The sequence below is a fragment of the Pan troglodytes genome, chromosome 20 (genome assembly GCF_028858775.2).
Source record: "Pan troglodytes isolate AG18354 chromosome 20, NHGRI_mPanTro3-v2.0_pri, whole genome shotgun sequence".
Taxonomy (NCBI): Eukaryota; Metazoa; Chordata; class Mammalia; order Primates; family Hominidae; genus Pan; species Pan troglodytes.
This window is the reverse complement of record NC_072418.2, coordinates 53,899,225-53,917,284: the sequence shown is the minus strand read 5'-3', so window position 1 is coordinate 53,917,284 and position 18,060 is coordinate 53,899,225. Positions and strand designations below refer to the sequence as shown.

At 54.6% G+C, this 18,060-nt stretch overlaps 2 protein-coding genes across 4 annotated transcripts; both read left to right on the top strand.

Annotated features, from left to right (window-relative positions):
* The first annotated feature begins 924 nt into the window (after nucleotides 1–924).
* KLK11 (kallikrein related peptidase 11) lies at nucleotides 925–6,765 on the top strand. Of its 3 annotated transcripts, none has more exons than XM_016936692.3 (6): nucleotides 925–1,035; nucleotides 3,319–3,393; nucleotides 4,192–4,348; nucleotides 4,676–4,941; nucleotides 5,758–5,894; nucleotides 6,299–6,765. In XM_016936692.3, the coding sequence occupies exons 2-6, from the start codon at nucleotides 3,354–3,356 to the stop codon at nucleotides 6,449–6,451; spliced, it is 753 nt and encodes a 250-aa protein (XP_016792181.1). In that variant the 5' UTR covers nucleotides 925–1,035; nucleotides 3,319–3,353; the 3' UTR covers nucleotides 6,452–6,765. The 3 variants fall into 3 exon arrangements, with proteins under 3 accessions (XP_016792181.1, XP_001174067.2, XP_001174063.1); XM_001174067.6 differs by lacking the exon at nucleotides 925–1,035 and adding an exon at nucleotides 1,296–1,522; XM_001174063.6 differs by lacking the exon at nucleotides 925–1,035 and adding an exon at nucleotides 2,363–2,441.
* Nucleotides 6,766–9,296: 2,531 nt separating this feature from the next.
* Nucleotides 9,297–14,908, top strand: KLK10 (kallikrein related peptidase 10). Its single transcript, XM_001174078.5, has 6 exons — nucleotides 9,297–9,379; nucleotides 9,867–9,963; nucleotides 11,754–11,934; nucleotides 12,903–13,177; nucleotides 13,628–13,761; nucleotides 14,226–14,908. Exons 2-6 carry the CDS (start codon nucleotides 9,876–9,878, stop codon nucleotides 14,376–14,378), a joined length of 831 nt encoding a protein of 276 aa, XP_001174078.2. The 5' UTR covers nucleotides 9,297–9,379; nucleotides 9,867–9,875; the 3' UTR covers nucleotides 14,379–14,908.
* The last annotated feature ends 3,152 nt before the right edge of the window (nucleotides 14,909–18,060 follow it).

The window sequence follows — 18,060 nt, the reverse complement described above, 5'->3', positions numbered from 1 at the left end:
ACCTGTAATCCCAGCACTTTGGGAAGCTGAGGTAGGTGGATCACCTGAGGTCAGGAACTCGGGACCAGCCTGGTCAACATAGTGAAACCCCAACTCTACTAAAAATGCAAAAATTAGCCAGGCATGGTGGCGCATGCCTGTAATCCCAGCTACTCAGGAGGCTGAGACAGGAGAATAGCATGAACCCGTGAGGCAGAGGCTGCAGCGAGCCGAGATTGAACCATTACACTCCAGCCTGGGCGACAGAGCGAGACTCCATCTCAAAAACAAACAAACAAACAAAAAACCCAGAGCTCAAATAGGATGAGGGTCTTCCCTGAGTAGTTACTCAGAAATGGAGTAGAAAAAGTTACTTTTAATAATATAGGCCGGGTGCAGTGGCCCACGCCTGTAATCCCAGCACTTTGGGAGGCCGAGGTGGGAGGATGGCTTGAGCTCAGATTTCGAGATCAGCCTGGCAACATGGTGAAATCTTGTCACTACAAAAACACAAAAAATTAGCTGGGTGTGGTGGTGCGCGCCTGTAGTTCCAGCTACTTGGGAAGCTGAGGTGGGAGGATCACCCGAGCCGGGGAGGTGGAGGCTGCAAAGAGCCGAGATCATGCCACTGCACTCCAGCCTGGGCAATAAAGTGAGACCTTGTCTCAAAAACAAAAACCCAGCAATATAAATAAGACACATGTTTCTTCATCTGGCATAATAGAAATAGTGCCCAGAGCTTATAAGCTTTTCAAGAGTCCACAAAAGACCCGAGAAAGAAAAAGAAAATTGTTAGCTCCAAAATACCAGATGAAAGCTGCAAAGTCAACATTTATGACCATTTAATCCAATGTCCATAAAACGTAACATTTTTCCACTAGCCAACTGCAGTTTACTTTCTTGTAATGAAGCATACATTGTATCTTTAATGTGGGACGTGGCTTTGTTCTAATAAGACGAAGGGTGGAGTGCAGGCTTGGAAAGCAGGAAAGCTCAGCCTACGTCTTTAATCCTCCTGCCCACCCCTTGGATTCTGTCTCCACTGGGACTCAAGAGGTGAGGAGAGACCATCTCCCCAAATGCACTGAAGGGAAACTGGAGGAGGGAGGGAGTGAGGGGTGATCATACCAGCGGAGGCACATTTGCTGAGCCCCCCTGCAGTCTGCTCTTTCCAAATGGACCCTCCTGGAAGCCTGATCCCAACCTCCCCTGCAAGCAGGTCTGTCACCCCCATCTCTCAGATGAAGAAACTGAGCCTTGCAGGGGTGGAGTCCCTTGTCCCCACGTCATAAGGGTAGTCATAGTAGTAGGAAGAGGAAGCACCTAGGTTTGAGGCCAGGGCTGGCTGCTGTCAGAACCTAGGCCCTCCCCTGCCTTGCTCCACATCTGGTCGGGGGAGAGAGGGGAGGAAAGCCAAGGCAAGGGACCTAACTGAAAACAAACAAGCTGGGAGAAGCAGGAATCCGCGCTGGGGTTCCGCAGATGCAGAGGTTGAGGTGGCTGCAGGACTGGAAGTCATCGGGCAGAGGTCTCACAGCAGCCAGTAAGTGAACAGCTGGACTCGGGCTGCCTGGGCGGCAGGGAGAAGCGGGCAGGGGAAGGGTCAGCAGAGTAGCGAGGCCCCAGAGGAGCCCTGGGGTGGAGCGCAGCCAAGGGCTCTGTTCCCTTTCCTGGACTCGGCTTCCACAGGCCCTGACCTGCCTCCCCCACCCTCCGGTCCTGCCCCTGTGCCTGGCAGCAGCCCCACCTGTGTGACACCCCAGCACACCCCCCCTCTCCTTGCAAAGGAGAAGGGAGCGGCCTAGGGGAGGCCAGGGGCCCACCTGGGCTGGGGCTGTGGAGAGGGAGTGGCTGGGACGGAAGGAAAAAGAGAGACGGAGATTAGATGGAAGGAGAGGGATTTCAAGACAAATTGCCAGAGATGCAGTCAGAGAGACTGACTGAGAGACACAAAGATAGAAGGAATTAGAGAAAGGGCCACACAGAGCCAGACAGAGAGAGAAGAGTGGAGATGGAGACAGGGACGAGGACAGAGAAAGGCAGACAGACATGTAGGGACAGAAAGAGAAAAATCACACAAAGTCAGAATTACTGAATGACAGGGAATGACACATAGAACGAGACACAGATTCAGAGACTCAGGGCAGGGAAAGGAAGGCTGCAGACAGACAGACAGACAGAGGGAGGCTGAGACACAGGGAGAAGAGGGGCTTGGAGAGGTGGCACAGGCAGGCAGCCAGTGCCTCAGAGGCCTCCGGGGAGGGCCCTCACACACACCCCGCCCCGGGGCATTAAGGCAGGGCTTGGAGGCCAGTCATCCTGGGCCCGCCCGGGGCCGCCCCCCTGCCAGCCCGCCTGCCTGGTGCCTGGCACCTGGCGCTCCAACCCAGCCTACCTGCTATAGCCGCCGCCACTGCCGTCTCTGCCGCCACTGGGCCCCCAGAGCCCCAGCCCCAGAGCCTGTGAGTCCAGGAGGAAAGGGAAGCTGCCCCTCCCCGTCCAGGTGTCAGCCCTCCCCAAGGACACCTGTCCCACTCGGGCACCCATTTCTCCCTCTGCTCTGTCCTTCTCTGCTTGGGTGGGGGTTCCTGGCCTCTCTCTACACCTCTCACCTCTGATGACTGTCCGCAGCCTCAGTTACCCCTAATCTCCATGGCTTCAGCTGCTGAGCTGGCCCTCTGCTCCCACCCCTGCTGGCCAGGGCAGCTGAGGGCACTGGCCCTCCCCTCGACCAGCTCCGCCCAGCTTTGCTTGGCTGTCCTTCAAAAGGGCAGGGGTTTGGCGGACAGGGATTCAGCAAGCCGGGTGATGGGGGTCCCAGACATTGTCTGGGGCTGAGCCCCCTACTCCCCCCCAGCAGACCTCAAAGGCTCCATATCGCTCTGCTGTGAAGACAATGAAAAAGGGGTGGCTACGGAACGGTGTCTGGTTCCCCTTGTCCTTCCACCCCAAGCTGCTGGGGCCTGGCCAGCTCTCAAGGCAAGAAGGAAAACATCCTCTGACATGTGCCGGGGAGGTCCCATGGCTGACTTGAACAGGGCCGACCCATGGCTTGACGGCTCAAAGCCCCTCCCAACAACTTCGACATGGTTCTTGGTATCTCGGAAGCTTCTAGCTGTGACCAGGCCCTCTCCAAGGCCACCCTAGACACCTAAGATATATTTTAAGTGTTTGGAGATCTGAGTGCTGTGAGAAACAGGGGATTTCCCCAACCTTGTTTCTCCCAAGTGGGGAGCGGGAGCAGGTGAGGGAGAGAGGAGAGGGCATGAGCCAGCCCTCCCCCCCCCGCTCCGATTTCCCCATAAAGTGATGCGGCCCCATGTCCCTCCTTGTTCCCAGAGGAACCTGGGGCCCGCTCCTCCCCCCTCCAGGCCATGAGGATTCTGCAGTTAATCCTGCTTGCTCTGGCAACAGGTACGCAGGGGATGGGGGCAGGGCAGGATCCTCCCTCTTGAATCTCTGGGATCCCCTAACCCTCTGTGTCTGGACAGTGACAGGGCTGATTCCAAATTACAGAACAACCCATAAGGCACCTGAACTGGAGCAGCGGTCATGAGGGCCTGGATGCCCTTCTAGATAATCCCTTTAAATGCCAAAGGAGGAGAGGTCAAGGGGGTCGTAAAGGGTCCCGTGGAGGGGCTGAGGAAGCTGGAGTTGGGGGAGCAGTCACTCAAAGCACACAGGACAGGAGCTACTGACCAACCAGTATGGAAGTATTTCCTTTTTTTTTTTCCCCAGAGACAAGGTCTCGCTCTATTGTCCAGGCTGGAGTGCCGTGGTGCCAACACGGCTCACTGCAGTCTTGACTTCCCCGGCTTAAGTGATCCTTAAGCCATCTTAGCTTCCCCGGTAGCTGGGACCACAGGCACCTGCCACCAAGCCAGGCTAATTGTTTTAATTGTTTGTAGAGATGGGGGAGGAGGTCTCACTATGTTTGCCTAGGCTGATCTAGAACTCCTGGGCTCAAGTAATCCTCCCACCTTAGCCTCTCAAAGTGCTGGGATTACAGGCGTGAGCCACTGCATTTGACCTTATGGAAGTATTTTCATCCTTTAATACCCGACCCCAGCATCCAGGGCAACCCAGAGGGACACCAGACCAGGGCCCAGACCACCCACTCTCTTTCTCTCCTCCCCACCCCCATTTCTGGGAGTCCTCCTGGTCTACCACCTCTCCTTCCTGAGCCCCTCCTTTTGCTCTCACCCCCTCCAGGGCTTGTAGGGGGAGAGACCAGGATCATCAAGGGGTTCGAGTGCAAGCCTCACTCCCAGCCCTGGCAGGCAGCCCTGTTCGAGAAGACGCGGCTGCTCTGTGGGGCGACGCTCATCGCCCCCAGATGGCTCCTGACAGCAGCCCACTGCCGCAAGCCGTGGGTGCGGGGGCTGGGGCGGTGCCGGGGTGGGGGGCTGGGAATGGGGAGATGGATGGAGAGAAGCTCAGGGATAGGGGTGCGGGTGAGGGGATTAGAGATGGGAATGGGTAGTGTCAGCAAGGTTGATGGGCTCGAGTTGGTATTGAAGGTGGGGGGATGAATGGGGTTGGGATGGGGCTATGGCTGGGAAGGGGGCTTCGGTGGGAGACATGGAAGAGGTTGGAAGCAGAGCGATGTTTCTTCATCCTCAAAGGTGTCACTCACCTCTCCCACCCATGTCTCCCCCGACCTTTCCTCCTCCAACTACTGTCTCTCCCACCTCAGCCGCTACATAGTTCACCTGGGGCAGCACAACCTCCAGAAGGAGGAGGGCTGTGAGCAGACCCAGACAGCCACTGAGTCCTTCCCCCACCCCGGCTTCAACGACAGCCTCCCCAACAAAGACCACCGCAATGACATCATGCTGGTGAAGATGGCATCGCCAGTCTCCATCACCTGGGCTGTGCGACCCCTCACCCTCTCCTCACGCTGTGTCACTGCTGGCACCAGCTGCCTCATTTCCGGCTGGGGCAGCACGTCCAGCCCCCAGTGTAGGAGCTCCAGAGGGGAACCTGACAGGGGGTGGTGAGGAGGGAGTGGTCAGGATTGTGGAAGGGTTCAGGGGATCAGAGATGCGGTTCACAGTGACGATGTGGGATAAGTTGAGAGGATGTGTGGAAAACGTCAGGACGGGGGGGTGGGGACAAAAGTTGGGGCCTTGGAGTCAGACGGACGGAATATGCAATCATACATCCATAACCTCCTGGTTGTAAGACCTTAGGCAAGCAGCTTCACCTCTCTGAATCTTGATTTTCTTCTCTATAAAATGAGAATGATTATACCCACCTGTCAGGATTGGATTAGAGATAATGTATATTAAGCAACTGGCATAAATCATTTATTGGATAGCAGGCTGGGCACGGTGGCTCACGCCTGTAATCCCAGCACTTTGGGAGGCCGAGGTGGGAAGATCACCTGAGGTCGGGACTTTGATACCAGCCTGGCCAACATGGTGAAATCCCATCTCTACTAAAAATGTGAAAATTAGTTGGGCGTGGTTGTGTGCGCCTGGAATCCCAGCTACTCGGGAGGCTGAGGCAGGAGAATCGCTTAAACTTGGGAGACGGAGGTTGCAGTGAGCCAAGATCACGCCACTGCACTCCAGCCTGGGCAACAGAGCAAGACTCTGTCTCAAAAAAAAAAAAAAAAAAAGCTGGATAGCATTGCTGTTGCTATTGTTACAAGAAGAGAGGTGAGTTGGCTGCGTCTAAGGACAGGGATTCCCCCAGGGGCGGGATCACAGCAAGCACTGCATTAGGAGAGTGGCAGGGAGCTCATTCCCACAGCCCCTCACGCTGTTTCCACAGTACGCCTGCCTCACACCTTGCGATGCGCCAACATCACCATCATTGAGCACCAGAAGTGTGAGAACGCCTACCCCGGCAACATCACAGACACCATGGTGTGTGCCAGCGTGCGGGAAGGGGGCAAGGACTCCTGCCAGGTCAGTGGGCAGGGCCTGGGTCTCCAACCACAGCCCCATCCCCATCCCCAGCTTCAATGACATCTTTACCGACATCCACAATTTCATCCCCAACCTCAACCCGCCGACCCCTGCAACTCCCAGTCCATCTCTTCCCCTGTTCCCGTTTCTGACCTCAGCACGAACTTCAGCTCCATCCCCGTTTCCACACCATTTCCAGCTCCAACCATCCCCAAACTCGTTTTTGAGCCTAACCCCATCCTTTATCCCACCCATAATCCCAGCTTTATCGCTAAACCTATCACCTTTCCCAGTGCCTACCCATCCTGTCTCGGCCCCACTCCTAAGCACCGTCCCCACCTCCTCCCTGGCTAACACCATGCTCAACGCTTTCTCTGACTGACATTCTCTCTCCCCGTGCCCAGGGTGACTCCGGGGGCCCTCTGGTCTGTAACGAGTCTCTTCAAGGCATTATCTCCTGGGGCCAGGATCCATGTGCGATCACCCGAAAGCCTGGTGTCTACACGAAAGTCTGCAAATATGTGGACTGGATACAGGAGACGATGAAGAACAATTAGACTGGACCCACCCACCACAGCCCATCACCCTCCATTTCCACTTGGTGTTTGGTTCCTGTTCACTCTGTTAATAAGAAACCCTAAGCCAAGACCCTCTAAGAACATTCTTTGGGCCTCCTGGACTACAGGAGATGCTGTCACTTAATAATCAACCTGGGGTTTGAAATCAGTGAGACCTGGATTCAAATTCTGCCTTGAACTATTGTGACTCTGGGAATGACAACACCTGGTTTGTTCTCTGTTGTATCCCCAGCCCCAAAGACAGCTCCTGGCCATATATCAAGGTTTCAATAAATATTTGCTAAATGAGTGAATCTACTGAGTGCTTACTATGTGCTAGACCCTGATCCAATGGCTTTTATTTTATTTTTTGAGAGAGTCTCGCTCTGTCACCCAGGCTGGAGTACAGTGGTGCTATCTCTGCTCACTGCAACCTCCACCTCCTGGGTTCAAGCAATTCTCCTGCCTCAGCTTCCTGAATAGCTGGGATTACAGGTGCCTACCACCACATCCGGCTAATTTTTGTATTTTTTAGTAGAGATGGGGCTTCACCATGTTGGCCAGGCTGGTCTCGAACTCCTGACCTCAGATGATCTGCCCGCCTTGGCCTCCCAAACTCCTGGGATTACAGACGTGAGCCACCGCGCCCGCCCGGCTTTCATTTATTAATTAAATGAAATTAAATTAGTTAATCTATTTATGAGACAGTCTTGCTCTGTTGCCCAGGCTGGAGTGCAGTAACAATCACAGCTCATGGCAATCTCAATTTCCTGGGCTCAAGTGATTGTCCTGCCTCAGCCTCCAGAGTAGCTGGGACTCCAGGCACATGCCATGAAGCCCAGCTAATTTTTGTATTTTTTGTAGAGACAGAGGTCTCAGTATGTTGCCCCGGCTAGTCTCAAACTCCTGGGCTCAAGCAGTCTGTCCTCCTCAGCCTCCAAAAGTGGTGAGATTACAGGCATGAGTCGCTGTGCCTGGCCTCCAAGCACTTTCAAATGTATCAACTTAATCCTCACAAAACCCTATGAGGTCGGTACTGTTTTCATACCTATTTTATAGATGAAGAAACAGACACAGAGAAGCAAAGTCACTTGCTCACAGTCACGCGGCTAGGAGAGCAAGGATCTGAAGCAAGGCGATCTCTTAATTACCAAGTGATGTTCCTGGAGTAAGGCTCTGTTTGTTTCCTTTCCTGTAAAATGGTGCATGCAAAAGTATAACACAGTAAGTAAAGAAGTCAGTCAGCCTGCACATACGAAGACCTAACCAAAGGAGCTTATTGTTATTCTCCAACTTCCATGATAGGTAACTAGGTAGTGGAGACCTCTGCTGGCCAATATGGTAGCCACTAACCGCAGCTGGCTCTTCCAATTAAAATTACATAAAGCCAGAAATGTAACTCCTCTGTCTCACTTGTGATATTTCCAAGGCTGGATAGCCACATGTGACTGGTGGTGGCTGGATTAGCTAGTGCATATAAAACATCACTGCAGAAAGTTCAGCTGAGCAGCACTGAGTTAGACGGCCTCTGAAGAGGATGTCCCACGGAGAGAATCCAGAACTCAGGATCTTTTTTTTTTTTTCTTTGAGACAGAGTCTTGCTCTGTCACCCAGGCTGGAGTGCAGTGGCGTGATCTCGGCTCACTGCAACTTCTGCCTCCCAGGTTCAAGCAATTCTCCTGCCTCAGCCTCCCTAGTAGCTGGGACTACAGGCCTGCGCCAACATCCCCAGCTAATTTTTGTGTCTTTTTAGTAGAGATGGGGTTTCACTATGTTGGCCAGGCTGGTCTCGAACTCCTGACCTCCTGATCCGCCCCCCTTGGCCTCCCAAAGTGCTGGGATTACAGGCGTGAGCCACCGCGCCCGGCCAGCTCAGGATCTTTTGGGATGGTCTGCTCACCTCGCAGAAGTGGCTGGCATGAGCAATAGGAGCCCAGAGTGGAACCAGGGCCTTCTGGCTGTTAAGTGGACTTGCTCTGTGACCTCCTGTGAGTCTCTGCCCTCTCTGAGCCTCTCACTCCTCACCTGAGATGAGGGAGTTGGCTGAGGTGATGCCGATGCCCCTCACAGCTTTGACCTCCTATGATTCAGGGGCCTGTGTGTCACCTGGTGGCACACAGATGGCAGGGAGGGTGTGAGATGGCCACACATGGGTATGAGGCAGAGCCACAGCCCCCCAACACGCACATGGGCTAGTCACTGGGACACACACAGAGCTCACTCACGGCCACAGAGTCGGCGTGGGTTTCCCTCTTTCCTTGTTTCTGTTTGTCTTAGCCTCGGCGCCTCTCTCTCTCTCTCTCTCTCTCTCTCTCTCTCTCTCTCACTCTCTCTCTCTCTCTCTCTCTCTCTCTCTGGCTCTTTTAGCCTTGGTTTGTTACAATCTCCCTTTCCAAGCCAGCCTCTGTCCCTCCTACACAACCTGCTTTATCTCTAGGCCTTCCTCCTTCCTCTTCCACAGTCTGGCTTCTCACATTGTCACTCTAGGTATGCACTTCCCATTGATTTCCTCTTGCTCAGTGGCCTCTCATCCCGCCACCCCTAGCCTTGCTGGGGACGTGAACCCTCTCCCCGCGCCTGGGAAGCCTTCTTGGCACCGGGACCCGGGGAATCCCCACGGAAGCCAGTTCCAAAAGGGATGAAAAGGGGGCGTTTCGGGCACTGGGAGAAGCCTGTATTCCAGGGCCCCTCCCAGAGCAGGAATCTGGGACCCAGGAGTGCCAGCCTCACCCACGGTACAATTAGACAGAGGGAAAGGGAGGGAGCCCGGGGGTGGGGGTAGGGGAGGGTGGAGAAGCTTCCGGACTCCTTGGGGTTAAAAGGGAAGGTCCCGCCAGGGGTCCCTGGGCAGAGGATACCAGCGGCAGACCACAGGCAGGGCAGAGGCACGTCTGGGTCCCCTCCCTCCTTCCTATCGGCGACTCCCAGGTGAAGCTACCTGCACCCCACCCGGGTTGGGGTGGATTGCGAGAGGATGGGTGGGGACCCCCGGGCCACAGGCAGGAGCCGGCTTAGAGCCTCGGTTTCTCCACCTGCGGGACGCGGAAGTCCCCCCGCTGTGAGGTTGAGAAAGAGGCTCCCACTGGCTCCGAGCCTCGGATCCCCACCCCGCGCGTGAAGGAGGGGGAAACCTCGGGCGCGGCGTGGCTGCGGCCAGGGTAGCTGGGGCGCGGAGAGCGCTCCACTCGGGCACAGGGAGGACGGGAAGATGCCGCGAGGGGCGTCATTAGGGTAATTGTGCCCATTACCGCTGTTCCAGCCCGAATCTCCCGTCTGCCAGCCCCTGGGGTTATCGGCTGCAGGTCAAAAGGGTGCTTGCGGGCTGGGGTGGCCCAGGCTGGGCGGATGAGCGCGGCGAGGTGGGGGTCTCTAACGGAGCATCTGTTTTAACCCGCCCCCGCACACACCCCAGCAGATCCTGGCCATGAGAGCTCCGCACCTCCACCTCTCCGCCGCCTCTGGCGCCCGGGCTCTGGCGAAGCTGCTGCCGCTGCTGATGGCGCAACTCTGGGGTAAGGTGGGGGGCAGGGGGCGGGGAGAGGCGCCGGTGGGAGGCACGGGCGGGAGGAGAATGTGTTCCTGTCACCAAGCCCCGCGCACCTCTCCTCCCCCGAGACCCCAGCACCCACCCAGCGCTCCGGAGCACGGCCCGCCCCCAAGTCAGCTGGGCCCTTCTTCTGGCTCGGCCCCTAGATGTCCCGCCCCACTCAGGCCCCGTCCGATTTCTGCCACCCGGATCCTCGCTCTTCCGTGGACTCTTCGCCGCGTTCTTTCTCCTCCTCTTACGCCGCCCCATCCCGGCCCCGCTCCATTTTACACTACCGTGTTTTGTTTTGTTTGTTTGTTTGTTTGAGACGGAGTCTCGCTCTGTCGCCCAGGCTGGAGTGCAGTGGCGCGATCTCGGCTCACTGCAAGCTCCGCCTCCCGGGTTCACACCATTCTCCTGCCTCAGCCTCCCGAGTAGCTGGGACTACAGGCGCCCGCCACCACGCCCGGCTAGTTTTTTGTATTTTTAGTAGAGATAGGATTTCACCGTGTTAGCCGGGATGGTCTCGATCTCTTGACCTCGTGATCCGCCTGCCTCGGCCTCCCAAAGTGCTGGGATTACAAGCGTGAGCCACCGCTCCCGGCCACACCACCGTGTTTTATCCTGAGTCTTGCCTTACCGCTTTTTGCCCTCCCCTCACTTTTTTCTTCCTCTTTCCCTTTCTGTCTCTTTTTTCTTTCTCTCTCTTTCTTTTTCTTTCTTTCTTTTCTTTCTTTCGTTCTTCTTTTCCTTCCTTCCTTTCCTTCCTTCCTTTCTTTTGTTTCTTTCTTCTTTCTTGTTTTACTTTCTTATTTTTTCTTCTTTCTTTCTTGTTTTTTTCTTTCTCTCTCTCTTTCTTTCTTTCTTTCTTTCTTTCTTTCTTTCTTTCTTTCTTTTTTTTTTTTTTTTTTTTGAGACAGGGCAGTGCTCTGTCTCCGTGGCTGGAGTACAGTGGCCCAATCAGAGCTCACTGCAGCCTCGACCTCCTGGGCTCAAGCGATACTCAGCCTCCGGAGTAGCTGGTACCACAGGCATGCACCACCACATCCGGCTTTTTTTTTTTTTTTTTTGAGACAGGGTCTCACTCTGTCGCCCAGACTGGAGTGCAGTGGCCCAATCTCGGCTCATTGCAACCTCCACCTCCTGGGCTCAAGCGATCCTCCCATCTCAGCCTCCCAGGTAGCTGTGACTACAGGCGCATGACTCCGCGACTACTTTTTTGTTGTTGTTGTTTGTTTGTTTTTTTGTAGAGACTGGGTCTTGCTGTGTTGCCCGGGCTGGTCTTGAATTCCCGAGCTCAAGCGGTCCAACCGCCTCGGCTTCCCAAAGTGCTGGGATTACAGGCGTAAACCACTGCGCCCCACCCCTCTCCTGCTTTTCAATCCCGTTTTCTTATTCCCACCCCTTCTTCTCCCCGATCCCCGAGTTCTATCCCCGCACCCTTACCTCCCCGCCGCGTTCAATCCCCGCCCCTCTATCGACCAGCGACGTTCTAGCCAGCTCTCTAGGCGCGCTGCGTTCAGTCCCTGCCCTCCAGACCCACCCTATTCTGTCTCATTACTCCACGCTACCCTATCCCAGCTTCCTTCCACTTCCACGCGCTTCTTCTCCTCCCATTCCCTTCGGTGCACGCGAAACCCCCAATATTTCCCTACCACCCTCGCGTTCTGGCTGCGTCCCCCGTCCCCGAACGCAGTCCAGTCCCACAGCCCAGCTCCAACCCCAAACCCAGACCCTGCCCTCCGTGCTTTGATTCCGTCCCCTTTCTTTCTCCAGCCGCAGAGGCGGCGCTGCTCCCCAAAAACGACACGCGCTTGGACCCCGAAGCCTATGGCGCCCCGTGCGCGCGCGGCTCGCAGCCCTGGCAGGTCTCGCTCTTCAACGGCCTCTCGTTCCACTGCGCGGGTGTCCTGGTGGACCAGAGTTGGGTGCTGACGGCCGCGCACTGCGGAAACAAGTAGGAGGAGATCCATCCCCGAGGACGCCACGGGGGGCTGTGGAGGCGGCCTCCAGGGAGGAGCGGGCAGGGCGGGGGCTCTCGGAACTCCCACAGCTGGAGGTGCGGTCCCTGGTGTCCTTCCAGCAGGAGGAGAGACCGGGCTTGCGCTGTGGCCGCCAGGGGGCGGTGTGGTCCTTTTCCGCATTTCTGGGCCCGTCAATCCTGTCCCGCTGATTCTCCTTGAGCTCTAGGAGGAGGTGGTTGCCTGCAACGGATAGAAGCCAGGGTCTGGTGTGGTCAGGAATTTAGAACTAAAGGAAAAGGTTCACTTCGTGAGTCCCCATTGAAGGAGGAAGGGTTGGGTATTACCACAGAGAAAATGTGGAGTAGGGCCGGGCTCGGTGGCTCACGCCTGTAATCCCAGCACTTTGGGAGGCCAAGGCGGGTGGATCACCTGAGGTCAGGAGTTCAAGACCAGCCTGGCCAACATGGTGAAACCACTTCTCAACTAAAAATAAAATAAAATAAAAAATAAAAAATTTTTAAAAATTAAAAAAAAAAAAAAAAGGCTGGGTGTGGTGGCGGGTGCCTGTAATCCCAGCTACTCAGGAAGGAGGCTGAGGCAGGAGAACTGCTTGAACCTGGGAGGTGGAGGTTGCAGTGAGCCGAGATTGCGCCATTGCATTCTAGCCTGGGTGACAAGAGCGAAACTCTATTTCAACAAAGAAAAGAAAAAGAGAAAAGAAAATGTGGAAGGCTTACCTAGGTGTCCAGGCCCCCAGCCCTCCTCAATTCCTGCAGATCCTCAGAGCTCAAACAACTGATTCCTCCTCCCCATGTCCACTGAGGTCCCCTTCTCCCGCAAGGCCCTCTTCCCTCAGACCCTTCCTATCTCCAGGCCCTGGTATCTGCCCTCACGCCACTGCCCACCTGCTTTCCCAGTCCCTATGAAGGGTTTGCCTTCACATGCCTCTTCCTTCCCCCAGGCCACTGTGGGCTCGAGTAGGGGATGACCACCTGCTGCTTCTTCAGGGCGAGCAGCTCCGCCGGACCACTCGCTCTGTTGTCCATCCCAAGTACCACCAGGGCTCAGGCCCCATCCTGCCAAGGCGAACGGATGAGCACGATCTCATGTTGCTGAAGCTGGCCAGGCCTGTAGTGCTGGGGCCCCGCGCCCGGGCCCTGCAGCTTCCCTACCGCTGTGCTCAGCCCGGAGACCAGTGCCAGGTTGCTGGCTGGGGCACCACGGCCGCCCGGAGAGGCAAGAGCTGGGGCTCTGAGGCCGGAACCTCAGGAGGAGGGGGCTGAGGGCCTGAACCCCTGGGTCTGAGGAAGGATGGGCTGGGGACTGGATTCCTGGATCTGAGGGAGGACAGGCTGGGGTCCTGGATGCCTGGGTCTGTGAGTCTGAGGGGAGGAGGGGCTGGGGGCCTGGATTCCTGGGTCTAAGTGGAGAGGGGCTGGGGACTGGATTCCTGGATCTGAGGGAGGACGGGCTGGGGTCCTGGATGCCTGTGTCTGTGAGTCTGAGGGGAGGAGGGGCTGGGGGCCTGGATTCCTGGGTCTAAGTGGGGAGGGGCTGGGGCCAGGATTCTTGAGTCTGAAGGAGGAGGGGCTGGGGCTTAGGATAGAAACGGTCTTGTATCTGGACTCCTGGCTCCCCAAGGATTGGGGGCTGGACCCAGGGATTACTGGCATATTCTCCCTTCAGTGAAGTACAACAAGGGCCTGACCTGCTCCAGCGTTACTATCCTGAGCCCTAAAGAGTGTGAGGTCTTCTACCCTGGCGTGGTCACCAACAACATGATATGTGCTGGACTGGACCGGGGCCAGGACCCTTGCCAGGTAGGGTCTGAACAGGGAGAGTCTCTGACTCCTGGGAGGGAGGACAGGGAGGTTATGGGAAAAGAGCAGACCCTGTGCCTGCTCCCCAACTCCATTCCCAAACCCATCCTTGACCCCAACTCTTACCCAGACCTAACCCCCTCCTCATCCCTATCCTCAATCCCATTTCCATCCTAACCCCACCCCATTCCCATCTCCAAGCCCATCTTCATCCCCTCACCTTCCATGAACTACAATCCCAACCCCAGTCTCACTGCGTCTTCATTCTCATCCCCCAGCCCAACCTCCCATAACCTGAAGTCCATCTCCATTCCTACCTTCCAGCTCATACCTAATTCCAACCCCATCCCATCCTCGTCTTTATCCCAACCCAACCCCTTCCTTCCCCACCACTGCCCCAGATCCCAAAGTGACAGCTCTCACGTTGGCACATTTATTTGATCTCTCCTTCCTGCCACCCCCAGAGTGACTCTGGAGGCCCCCTGGTCTGTGACGAGACCCTGCAAGGCATCCTCTCGTGGGGTGTTTACCCCTGTGGCTCTGCCCAGCATCCAGCTGTCTACACCCAGATCTGCAAATACATGTCCTGGATCAATAAAGTCATACGCTCCAACTGATCCAGATGCTACGCTCCAACTGATCCAGATGTTATGCTCCTGCTGATCCAGATGCCCAGAGGCTCCGTCGTCCATCCTCTTCCTCCCCAGTCGGCTGAACTCTCCCCTTGTCTGCACTGTTCAAACCTCTGCCGCCCTCCACACCTCTAAACATCTCCCCTCTCACCTCATTCCCCCACCTATCCCCATTCTCTGCCTGTACTGAAGCTGAAATGCAGGAAGTGGTGGCAAAGGTTTATTCCAGAGAAGCGAGGAAGCCGGTCATCGCCCAGCCTCTGAGAGCAGTTACTGGGGTCACCCAACCTGACTTCCTCTGCCACTCCCCGCTGTGTGACTTTGGGCAAGCCAAGTGCCCTCTCTGAACCTCAGTTTCCTCATCTGCAAAACGGGAACAATGACGTGCCTACCTCTTAGACATGTTGTGAGGAGACTATGATATAACATGTGTATGTAAATCTTCATGGTGATTGTCATGTAAGGCTTAACACAGTGGGTGGTGAGTTCTGACTAAAGGTTACCTGTTGTCATGATCTGACCATGTCCCGGTGAAAGCGTGTGTCCAGGGAAGAAGTGCACAGGGTAGCCCCCAATCCCAACCTTCCATCCCCAACCCTTAGGGATGATGGAAGAATCATTTTCCCCACTCTAGTTCCAAGTCCCAGGAAACACCTTTTAACCACTTCCTTCTCATCTCCCACTGTTTCCCACTTCTGGTTCCACCCAACACCAGTTCCTCCTGCCTTGGCACGAGCTAGGCTGGCCCTGAGTCATACAGCACCTTCTCTGCCTTCATGGGGCCACTGAACTCAAGGGACCTCACCTTGCTTCCATCCCAGCCTCTAAGACCAGAGGGCCGAGGGGGTAGTGAAGATTGGGGAACCCTTGCCACTTCAACTGCCCAGTTTGTGCCAAGAAACCTCCCTCTGACATTTAGGGGGAAATCTTTGGTTTGTCTGTTATCAATTGGCTGTGAGATTTTCGTCCTGAAAACTTGGGAGGAGGAATTGTTTGATTCTCCCTGAAATTGGGGGAGGGAAGGGGTTAATACACAGAATCCAGGCAAAGCTAATAGAAGCCTGAGTGTCCGCCGGGTGTGGTGGCTCACGCCTGTAATCCTAGCACTTTGGGAGGCCGAGGAAAGCAGATCATCTGAGGTCAGGAGTTCGAGACCAGCCTGGCCAAAATGGTGAAATCCCACCTCTACTGAAAATACAAAAGTAGCCAGGCGTGGTGGCAGGCACCTATAATCCCATCTACTTGGGAGGCTGAGGCAGAAGAATCACTTGAACCCGGGGGGCAGAGGTTGCAGTGAGCCAAGATTGCACCATTGCACTCCAGCCTGGATGAAAGAGCGAAACTCCATCTCAAAAAAAGAAGAAGTTTGAGTGTCTCAGCTTATCCTGAACTTTGAAGAAGTAACATAAGCTAGCTGAATATAGGCACAACAGAAATTTCCCATTAAGCACGGGGTTTTTATTTGTTTGTTTGTCCTTTCAGTTACCAATTTATGGAGCATCTATTATGTGCCAGGCCCAGTGCTGGGTGCTGGGGACATACGTAGGGGTGATCACAAGGTCCCCCACCCTGCAGAGCCCACAGGAGGTTGATGTACAAGGTCTGAGCACAGAGTCTGGTACACAGCTCCCTTCCGTGGCCTCTTTCCCATTCTGCCCCCATTAGCACACCCAGGAAATGTCAGTCAGGCATATCAGCTGGGTTTGTCCTCCAAAGATCAGAAGCGAGGTCGGTGGAAACTTGAAAACTCGATTCATTATTAAAGGCAACTCACCCGTCCCTTTAGTCACTCCACAATGTTTATCGAGCCACGTCTTATGCCAGGCCTCAAAGATGAATCAGACCAGGCACTACCCTCAAGGAGCTGCTAGTTAGGTCAGGGAGACAGGCCAGTCTTACATTCCTGTCATTCAGGTCTCCACTCAAAAGTCACCTCCTCCGGGAGGCCTTCCTGAATTGCCCAGGCTATAGGAGTCCACTTTTGGTCATCCAGTCCCGATGCTCTGTTTATTTATTTTTTAATAGCACCTATTATACCTGAAATTATCTCATTTGCGTTTACTTGATAATGGTCTATGTCACCCTTCTCCACAAATTCTGTGAGGGCAGTGATTCAGATATTTGTTCACTGTGATTTTCTAAGCATCTGTATTGTGCCCGGCACACAGAAGTCACCCCCGTTGCTGTGTGAACACATAACACAAATAGATCAGTGCGGTAACAGAAGGGGGTATGGGGTGCACCACACCAAGTCCACAGGCTGTGCCTGAAGGAGTCAGGAAAGGCTTCTCAATGAGGGGACATTTGTGCAGGAGTTTAAAGGATAAGTAGGAGTTCACCAGGTAGAGAAGGAAATGCATTTCAATCACTTTGCTGTATGACTTTGAGCAAATTACTTGAATGCTCTCTCTTCCTCAGTTTTCACTCTGTGAAATGGAGACACCTGCTTAATTAGACTCCCGTGAGAGTTAAATGAGATAGGCTGGGCGCAGTGGCTCACACCTATAATCCCAGAACTTTAGGAGGCTGAGATGGGTGGAATGCTTGAGCTCAGGAGTTTAAGATCAGCCTGAGCAACATAGTGAAACCTCGTCTCTACTAAAAAAAAAAAAAAAAAAAAAAAAAAAAAAAAAAATTAGCCCTGCATGGTGGTGCACAGCTTGTAGTCCTAGCTACTCAGGAGGCTGAGGCAGGAGGAATACTTGAGTCCAGGAGGTTGAGGCTGCAATGAACTATGATCATGCTGCTGCACTCCAGCCCTGGCAACAGAGACCCTGTGTCAAAAAACAAAAAACAACAACAACAAAAGGATAATTAAATGAGATAACATACATGCAAAGTTCACCTAACACCAGGCACTGAGAACACAGTCAATAAAGGTAGCTATTAAAATGCTCATTTTTTTTTTTTTTTGAGAGTCTCGCTCTGTTGCCCAGGCTGGAGTGCAGTGGCACGATCTAGGCTCACTGCAACCTCTGCCTCCCGGGTTCAAGCAATTCTCCTGCCTCAGCCTCCCGAGTAGCTGGGATTACAGGCCGCCCGCCACCATGCCTGGCTAATTTTTGTGTTTTTAATAGAGTCAGAGTTTCACCATGTTGGCCAGGCTGGTCTTGAACGCCTGACCTCAAGTGATCCACCCGCCTCGGCCCCCCAAAGTGCTGAGATTACAGGCGTGAGCCACCGCGCTTGGTCTAAAATGCTCTTAATAGCAGTTAAGGTGGCACTTAGCACATAGTGGATACCCAGTCCCTGATCTCAAGGACTTCCCTGTCTGGAAAGGGAGTGAGACAACTGCAGGCAAGGGTGAAATGAGCTATGATAAAGGCACCGCAGGTTTCTGCAGGGGATGAAGAGACATTGAACATTTACCATGTGTCAGACACTGATGTGCTTCATGTGTGTAAATTTGCTTAATCCCCCCAACAACCCTTGTTATTACTGCTACTTAACAGATGGAGCAGGCCAGGTGCGGTGGCTCACGCCTGTAATCCCAGCACTTTGGGAGGCTGAGGCAGGCGGATCACGGAGTCAAGAGTTGGAGACCAGACTGGCCAACATGGTGAAACACTGTCTCTACTAAAAGTACAGAAATTAGCCAGGTGTCTTGGTGCATGCCTTTAGTCCCAGCTACTTGGGAGGTCGAGGCAGGAGAATTGCTTGAACCCAG

Excerpts from the sequence above, each read along its gene's own strand:
- KLK11 (XM_001174067.6), top strand. The coding sequence starts at position 1,462 with ATGCAGAGGTTGAGGTGGCTGCAGGACTGGAAGTCATCGGGCAGAGGT. Across the intron at positions 1,523-3,318 it reads CAGAGGTCTCACAGCAGCCA|AGGAACCTGGGGCCCGCTCC; the intron begins GTAAGTGAACAG and ends CCTTGTTCCCAG. Across the intron at positions 4,349-4,675 it reads GCAGCCCACTGCCGCAAGCC|CCGCTACATAGTTCACCTGG; the intron begins GTGGGTGCGGGG and ends CTCCCACCTCAG.
- KLK10 (XM_001174078.5), top strand. The coding sequence starts at position 9,876 with ATGAGAGCTCCGCACCTCCACCTCTCCGCCGCCTCTGGCGCCCGGGCT. Across the intron at positions 11,935-12,902 it reads GCCGCGCACTGCGGAAACAA|GCCACTGTGGGCTCGAGTAG; the intron begins GTAGGAGGAGAT and ends TCCTTCCCCCAG. Across the intron at positions 13,762-14,225 it reads GGGGCCAGGACCCTTGCCAG|AGTGACTCTGGAGGCCCCCT; the intron begins GTAGGGTCTGAA and ends TGCCACCCCCAG.